Raw genomic sequence first — 9073 nt, 5'->3', positions numbered from 1 at the left:
GACTGGAGCCCAGAGGGTCTCAGAGCCCAGGCTCCAGCTTGAACCCAAATGTCTTCACCACAGTTAAATAGCTCTGTAGCCTGAGCCCTGCGAGCCCGAGTCAGCTGACACAGGCCAGCTGAGGGTGTTTAATTGCATTGTGGACACATACCCATAGAGGTAGTGACTGTGAATTGATGTGAGATGCAGACAGTGCCCCTCCTCCTTAGCAGGAAAAATGCTGTGTCCACATCACAACCAAAATAGTTAACCAAATGGAGGGAAAATAAGCACAGGTTGCACTAGCACCAAGGCTGAGGACAAGCCCCTTCCCCTTACTCCAGAGAGTTTAGCTAGATATCTTCTGGGGGCGGGGGGGGGGGGGGGACTGGCTGATATCTCCAGATTTTGAGTTGACCCACAGATTTTTTCTTTTTTTAACACCAGAAGGGACCGTCTAGGCTGCCCTGCTGTATAATGCTGGCCATAGAATTTCTTAACGCAAGTTATCTAGGCTTGAAGATTTAAATGTTTATCCCTAATTACTAATGGATTGGAAAGTAGTTCATCATCCTCATGTGATTTGAGACAGATGTCATCCTGCTTCTTTCCCAATACAGGACAGAAATACTTTTCAAATACTTCTGCCTTTTCTGCATTGTTATTAACAATTTTCTTCAGCCAGGAGAGTGCTTGTGGTGGCAGTGGTTTCCCTGCCCCATGTTGGTAGACTGACACTCTCCTTCACAAAAGGAAAACCCCTCCACAAAGTCATGAATGAATATTGCCTTGTATTATGCTGCACCTTACATTTCTGTCCTTTGTATACACAACGTGGGAGGGGGTGATGACCTTGTCAGATCTCACAAGCTAAGCAGGGTTAGATTTGGTCTGTAGTTGAATGGGAGAGCTCTATGGAAAACTCATTTGCTGAAGGAAATGGCGTTGGTGATTCCAGAAGAGGTCATCTTCCTTCAAGTCAGTACTGGACCAATGCCTCAGTGTATTACTGACCAATAAAAGGTCTCTTTGTACTCTTCTCAAGGGTTGTGATGTTAGCACTTGTTTCCTGACCAAGTCCCATTTTGAGTAATTGCATTCTGCCCTGCTAACATTCCCCCTACAGTTGCAGCTGGGTAGGGCTGCCTTTATTTCTTGTTCTACAGCATTGCTATGTGCTGTTAAATGGGTGCAAGCTCCACCCCAGAGATGTCTGTATTGTAGAAGTCATTTTTGTGTAAACACAGAGTCTGGTTCACACAGTTTTACACCAACTTTAACCCAGCTGTTTTCACTGGTTTACACTGGTGCGAGATGAGGGTTGAGCCCACTGTTTTCAAAGTGGTCTTTTGTGATGAAAGTGCTATAGAAATGTGATTCACTAGTTATCACTGATCATGTGTGAAGTACAAGATTCATGCAAACATTTATTTCACATTTTGGAATGTCGTGTGTTTACAACAGACCTGTCATGTAGTGTCTTGTCCTAAGTTGGTGGTGTGTCCTGGGAGATGGCCAGATGTCCTCCAGAGGTGCCCAAACCTAAGCACAGGAGCCCAAGCCCCTTCAGGAAGCTCAGAACCATCTGGCTCCATCTACACTGTGAGTACCACCAGAACTACCCTCATCCCCAATGTGGCCTACTGCTAGACCTCCATGTGTACACCAGCATGGCACCATGTAAAAACAGGGTGATCTGGGGGGTGGAGGAGAGAGACAATGCTGTCCATTCACCTCAGTATAAGGAAGGATTTGATTCTAAAGATTGGGTTGGCGAGGAGGCGAGGCATCTGCATATGCCGTCTTCTCTCTATAACTTTTGCCTTCTGTTCAGAATAAAATTGACACCCTTTTACCACTCCTGACACTGGCCCAGGGCAGCTGTTTCCATTCGCCTAGCCTGGTGGTGGCAATGCCTCTGTTTACCCAAGGAGGGGAAGGAATTGCTTAAGATGGGCAGCAGGGCAAATGTGGAAGGAAGTAAAAGGGTGAAAGTGAGCAGAGAAGAATATTGGCTGAATATCAGGAAACCTTTTCTGAGCATGAGATCTATAATGGAGTGGAAAAGTCTCACAAGGGGAGAGATGGAAGCTCAGTTGCATGAATCATTTGTGACTGGACAAAGATCTGGAGAATGTACTGTAGGGAATGCTAATGCGCTGCCAAGAAGGGTGGGATGCTGATGTGGACAAGAGGATGGACTAGGTCTTTTTTAGCTCAAACTTCACGGGTTCTTATGAGGCCAGTAGGGTTTAGTTTGATTTCTCTGTTGCCGAGGCGGATTAGGGGTTTGTGGGGCCCTGGGCCAGAGCAAGTGGGGACCTCTCTCCACCTTTTCCGCCTGCAGTCTCCCCATTGTCCTCCCCCCTGACACGGCGCTGGGTCAGGGCGTGGGCGCTTCCCCTGCCCGCCAGGTGCTCCTGCTGGGGAAATGGGGTTGGGGCACAGGGGGCTTCCCCTGCTCCCCCGCAGGAGTGCTGGGCGGGCAGAGTGGGTCGGGGCATGGGGGCGCCCATATTTCCAGGTGCCCCCCAATTGGCTAGGGCCCCTGGGCATGGGCCCCATTGGCCCAATGGCTAATCCACCATTGCTTTGTTGCTGGGAGAAAAATGCACAGGGCAAGAGACTGTCTGTGACCAGCAGCAGGAAAGGAACGGAGAGCAAGGAAGATGAGAGGAGAGCTGTGTGTGCGTGCACATGCATGTTGGGGGCTGTGTTCCGAATGAGTGGCCAGATGAAATAACTGTTAATGTTTGCCTCTTTTAAGGGGCGAGTGGGGGTAGGAACCACATGATGCTCTACTCATTTTGGCTGCCCAGTCTGTCTCAAGGCCCCTAGGCAGCCTGTTCATCCCGCTCCCAACACATTCTGCTCTTCTTTAAATCATGATCACTTTGAGCCTGAACATTTATAATTCCCAGGGAAACGAATGGGGTGATAGATGCTCAGCGCCTCCCAGGATCAAACCCAGTCACTTGCTTTTTCCCTTTGCTGTATTAAGAGACATGACAGTCTCATTCACTTTGCAGTCCCTCCCTAACAGCACCTTCCCCTCCTGCCTGCCTAAGCTCCTCCCATCCTCTTGTTGCCAGAGAAACAGCCACCTTGGCAACCTGCTGTCATCCTTGAAATACACATGGAAAAGTCCTCCTGATTGTTTTATTAGATCCTCCGGGCAGATCTGGAGCATCATTCAATCTGACATGCATCTTTAGTGACACGATTATCTGAGGGACAAGGAGATGCTCACACGTGTAGGATGTGTGTGTGTGTTTCTGCATGTACCTGTGTGTGAGCATTCAAGGCAGAGCTTAAATTCTTATAGCGTATTTCCCGGAGGCCCCCCCTAGCCCTCCCCCCATTCAGGGCTCCAGCTTCAGCTGCGGGGCAGGGAATCTCGGGGCTTTAGCCTCATGGGGGGGGGGCGCCCTAGGGCTCAGGGCTTCTGCCCTGCGGGGCACCTGTATTGGGGCTTGGGCTCCAGGCTTCAGCCACAGAGCCAGCTCGCAACCCCCCTGAGGTTTGAAAATATTTACCGGAGCTCCACTCTGGACAGCTCTGGCTGAATTTAAGCCCTGATTCAGGGGGAGTGTGTGGGTGTATGTATGTAAGTGTGATTTAGAATGTGTGTGTGAGCTAGACTCTGGGTGTATGTATGTGTGTGTGTGTGTGTGTGTGTGAGTTCCTATATTATTTCTGCATTCTAAGGAGGAAAAATAGTTCCCGGTTTAAAAAACAAATGCAAATTGTCCCCGTTATAAGTGAGTATGAAGTTCCCACCTTTTGCTGTGCTGTTGGGCATCAGGACATCAGCTCAGCCACTCTTTCCATTCCCAAATGCCCAGCGTGATTGTGATTGGAACCTGGGAGTGATGTGCACACTAGTGCCAAATTGTACCATTCAGAGCTCATCTTGCTTGCAGGTTCACCTCCTGTCCCACCGAGCAGTGAATGTCCCCCACAGAGGAGGGTCTTATTCTGCACTGTGTGAAGAATTTGGAGTAGATGGAGGCAGGTGGGAGGGGCCATGCTTTCTTAGATTTATATCCTAGGGAGAAAAAAAATCTCGTCATGTCTCCATGATTCAAAATCATGACAAGGACGGGGCTGCCCTGTGCAGTTAGGGCAGGAAGCAGTTTCCAGGACTTTTGCAGACTTTGGGGACGCAGGCTTTAGGCTCATCAGAACTCAGATTTAGGATGGATGACAATCCCTGACCACAGCAGGCAACTGCATTTTTTCACCTCTATGCACTGCATGTTTGTGATGTGACACAAGCCCTCTTTCCTCTCCCTGCTCTAGTGCCTAGAATCCCACCAAGCTGAGGTCTATTCTGTCCTTGAGGATAACATGAACAGCTTGTCGCTTGAGAAGAATCCCACTGCTACAGTAAGTCTCCTCTCAAGTAATCCTGACCCTGTCCTGCTGGGGGTTCCCTTTGAAATTGGGCCTGGCATAGAAACCACCACAGAGCTGCTGTGCCCGTACAAAGGCAGTAAATCTAACTGCTGCTTCCACTCCTCCCACCCCGAAAAGGAAAGGCTGAGTGCCTCCCGCCCCTAGGCTGGGCTTATGCATGTTGAATCTTTCTTCTCTCTGGTTAAACAGTTGGTTTGTCAAACATTATTAGTTCGGGGAGGCCTGGTTGATATAGGTGCTGCGATGTGAGATTTGCTCTGAGGCATGGTGGCAGATTTGAGATAATTTCTGGCAGTGGAAACCTCCATGTGTGCAGACCAGACTAGGCCTTCATGGAATATGGGCTGGTCCTGGCCTCCAATATGGCCCTTTTGGACTGCTCAGGCAGTGCAAAGATCAGGCAGCTGAAGAGTCGGCCAGCATGGAGAAGTCCTTGAATATGGGCATGGCTCTGAGACTGCTCTAACTTCTGCCAGGGTTGATGCAACCCCTGACAGCTGTGGGGATCAGGGAAAGGGAATGTACAGCCATGTTAGCCTCCTCTGCATTCTGGTCCTACACTGAGTGCAGGTCGGCCAGCCCTGGAAACTGGGCTCGGGGTGTTCTGAACCCTATATATCATTTGTGTTTTCCCCTTACTGTCAAGATGAAAACCATATTGAGTGAAGTGCTTCTTGAGCAACTGCTCAAGGGATTGACAAGAGTCAGCTGCTTAACAGAAGTGATGGGCTAATAAAAGTAGAGCAGAATTGTGCCCTATATGGTAGGGGACATTTTGGAGCACTCTCAAAATGAGAGTGTGCCTCTCTTAGGTGGACTCCTGTGCAGGTTTCCCTGTACTGTGTGGGTTTGGTTGGTTTTGTTGTTTTGGGGTGGGGTTTTTTTTACGAACACTTTGGATTCAATGACTTTTCCCAGTTGTTGCTGTTTTTTATTGTGAGCGGGGTGGAACCCCTGCCTAGCAGTTAGAGTCTCTGGTGGCAGCCTTGCCTACTGGTTAGGGGTAGGGGAACCCAGGCCCTCCCACTTCACCAGGTTCTGACCTAGGACACTCTTGGGCACCACAGGGAAGGCAGTCACTTTGTGTGGTCCAATTAACACCCTTCCCTGGGTTTCTTCCTACCACTCAGTCCCTCCTTGGGGTGTGTCATAGCTTGCAGTTATCTCTGTAACTTGGTCTGTGGGCCTTTGCAAGCTAAGGAGTCACAGCTTCATGCAACCACTGTCCTCCTGAGATACCTTCCTGGCACAGTCCCTCCATCACAGTGGCTGCAGCCCCACCTCTCTCTCCACCCACCAGCCTGTTGTGCTGAAGAGACTCTCTCTTAAGGCCCTCCTCCAACCGGAGCATGCCCAGCAGGCCTGCTGGGGCAGGGCTTCCTGGGCCCAGAGTTATTCCTGCACCCCTATCTCTCTCCAACGTGAGGTTTGTCCACCCCATCACAATTACCTTTTGCACTCAATTTGGAGAGTAAAACAAGGTTTGGTGAGTTTTGCCTCATTTCCAGCTGGTTTCACTTTCTGCTTATTGGATCCTGGACACATAATATGCACAAGAAGTAAATAATGTCTCACATTACCTACAATAGTAGAACAACAAGGACAAGGACAGAAAGGAACAACAAAAATAAATCATGTTAGCACAGCGAAAGGGCTCTTGTTTACAAACTACCTCCAGCCTGATCCATTTCTAACTTCAGAATCCAGTTAACGCCAATTGTTTCCCACTGCCAAACTCTTTGGAACTCTGTGTCCAGAATCTGCTGGGCATTTCAGGTGCTGTAACCACACACACCTTCGCCACAATTCTTAAACTTGGCACTGGTCTGTTTGGGTTGCAAAGATAGGAGGGAAAGTTTTTGGTTATAAAAAACAACCACTACCCCCCCCCCCCGATTCCTTAGTTTTATTAAAATTATTATTGTAACAGAAGCATTTCTATTCATATTCTCTTGTCTTACTAAACCTTTTAGGCCTGAACCTTCTTGGCAAGTTGAAAAGTGTAGTGTGGACAGTGCCTAGCGGCTGAATCCACCGCTAGCATAAGCGGATGCAACTCTGAGTGTGGCCCTCCAACTGCATATTGACTTTGGGACATGGCATAATAGGAGTTGCTATATTGGATCAGACCAATAGTCCATCTAGTCCAGTATCTTGTCTCCAACGAGCAGCAGCAGCAGCTTTGGAGGAAGAAACCCTGCAGTAGGCAGTCATGGGAAAGTTTCCTCCTCTCCCCAAATAGAAGTTGGCATATGTCCCAAAGCTTGAGTGGTCATATCCCTTCCAAAACTCTTGTTTACTTTACAAATATATTTACTATTATAACACTGAATAGTCCAGTTATCCATAGAAATGTCTGGTGCTTTTTGGAATCATGCCAAGCTCTTAGCCTCAGTGATATCTTGTGGCAATGAGCTCCACAGACCAATTGTGCACTGTGTGAAAAAGTATCTCCTTCTATCACTTTTACATTTTTACTACCTTTCAATTTCATTGGAGGTCCTTTGTTCTTGTGTTCTGAGACCAGAAACACAGGAGATTCCAACTTACCTTTTATCCCATTCATTCTTTGTTAGACTTTAATCATGGCCATTCTTCTTTGGGCAATCTGAGCAATTCAGCCAGGGAGCTGAGACGGTGTGTACACATCATGTTGCTCTTCACTAAATATGGAACACTCAGTGTGTTATCAGAACCCTGGTACTGCCACATGCCAGACAGTTAATTTGGAGGTTAGAGTGTTCGGAGAGTGGATGCTAGGGCAAAGTGACCTGTTACTGAGTGATGTGGGTATGTCTTTTGTAGCTTCAAGACATGAACATCTCGCAGCCAGACAGGGTTGAAGATAGAAATGAAGACTGTGGGAAAACAGGGAAGAAGAAAAAGAAGAAGAAAGAAAAGGTAAGAGCTTTCTACAACGCTGCCGTCAAAAGCAGCCTCATACCTTGTGTTCAGCTGATCACATCATTCAGAAAGAAAAGAACTAAGCATTGTAGTGATGTTTTAAATCTCACCCTCACTTACCATGTGTCCTGTGTCCAGACTCAGCTCTGCGAGGGGACAAGGATGGAGGGGAGGTTCTCTAGCAGGTGCAATGTTAGGAATGGAATGGGAAGGTTTGCATTAGGCAGCTCCCAGCTGCTTCCATGCCAGCCTCTGTCTGCAATGAACACAGAGTGATTGAAAACAGGAAAGTCATGATAAACATGGTGGGCCAGATTAATCTGTGGTGTAATTCCATCAAAGTCAGTGAGGATAAATTTGGCCCCAAATGTCCATGGCCTTCCCTGTGCTAGAGAATTTTGATGTGCTGCCTGCCACTGCAGTCCGTAGCTCACCTGTAACACATCACATGCCCACACATAAAAATACAATCAATACTCCACAAGTATTTGCGCTACTATTAGGACAGGACTTGCTTTGAGCAAGGCTGGCGACTGTTGCTGCATTGACACTGGGGATTCTTAGATTCACCCACCATGGCGCTAGCACCGGTGCCGTTTCCCCAATGCTAGTAATAGTGGGAGGGCTAGTAGAGAGTAGGTGCCAGTGATTTTTGCCACTCTTTCCGGTAATTCTGCTCACGGTAGTCTTAGGCAACATGATGATAAAATGCCAGTGATTGATTTAGACCAGCGCTCTAACTGTTGCTACCACCAGCACAGTGGCTGTGTTTGCAAGGAATGCCATATGTGGATGCAGAGCATGAATGCACCCATAACTGGAAGGCTGGTGTGGGTGCACTGCACCACTGCAATATCCACCAGTTCAGCTAGTAATGAATAGGTCAGTTCTCTGGTGTACATGCGCCCTTTGGAGAGTCCACAGTTGGCTTTTTTTGTAAAATGTTTCCCATTGATGCCCCGGAGGAATTGCTAGTGTAGACAGGGCTTCATGCAGCCACTGGCATTTCAACTACTCAGTTGTCTAACCTTGCTCACAGCAACAGCAGGAGTATGTGACCCAGTGCTTAAAATGTCCGTGTCTGTCAGTGCCTTGTCTCTGCAAGATACAGTGGTGTAGAAAAGATTCAGCTATTGAAGAAACAGAATTGGGAAGGTCAGGGAATTCCTCTTTCACAGAATCCAGACTGATTTATTTTTTACTTTTGGAATAACCAAGAGCAGTCCCCTTTCCCAGGTGGATTGGTTTTTTTGGAACAGTGGAAAATAGGAAGCACCTTTGTGCCTGGAGCAGGGTTATTAATATTCATCTCCGGGGGAGCAGCATTCCACTGGCTGAGTTAATTCCATTCTGTGGATCACTAGTGGCCATTGCTAGTGGAAAGAGTTGCAGAGGATACTTCTTAAGAATCAATCTGGCTGTTTGAATAATTTTTCTCCATTTCTTTTTTTCTTTTTAACATTTTGTAGAAATCTCAGCAAGAAACTCTGGAAGAACCCTTTGATACCCTGTATGAGAATATCTAAGGGGAAAGACTGATCGTACTTGGACTATACATCTCTGAGTATGAGGGAACTGCCCCTCACATCTTTAGTATCCATCTGAATTCTCCAGAGACTCATGACACACTTATGGCAGAGTCCCACCCTAGTCTCTTTCTAATCTGTTCTTTATGGACCTCAGAATTCCTCTGTTCTGATCTCAGGGTGGCCCAGGCTGCATGGGTGCTCCTGCAGAGGATATTGCTTTCAATTATTTATAAGTCTGACTT

The 9073-nt window shown here is 47.6% G+C and overlaps 1 protein-coding gene across 1 annotated transcript in view; it reads left to right on the top strand.

Moving 5' to 3' along the window:
• Positions 1 to 8828, top strand: part of NFAM1 (NFAT activating protein with ITAM motif 1) — a 20120-nt gene extending 11292 nt beyond the window's left edge. Inside the window, exons 4-7 of the mRNA XM_024213116.1 lie at positions 1471 to 1581; positions 4282 to 4368; positions 7204 to 7299; positions 8772 to 8828. Of these exons, the coding sequence (XP_024068884.1) occupies positions 1471 to 1581; positions 4282 to 4368; positions 7204 to 7299; positions 8772 to 8828 (351 nt within the window). The remainder of the gene's footprint in view (positions 1 to 1470; positions 1582 to 4281; positions 4369 to 7203; positions 7300 to 8771) is intronic.
• Positions 8829 to 9073: the final 245 nt, after the last annotated feature.

Source organism: Terrapene carolina, unplaced genomic scaffold (assembly GCF_002925995.2).
Source record: "Terrapene carolina triunguis isolate 2854851 unplaced genomic scaffold, T_m_triunguis-2.0 Scaffold1018, whole genome shotgun sequence".
NCBI lineage: Eukaryota > Metazoa > Chordata > Testudines > Emydidae > Terrapene > Terrapene triunguis.
This window is presented reverse-complemented; position numbering and strand designations above follow the sequence as displayed.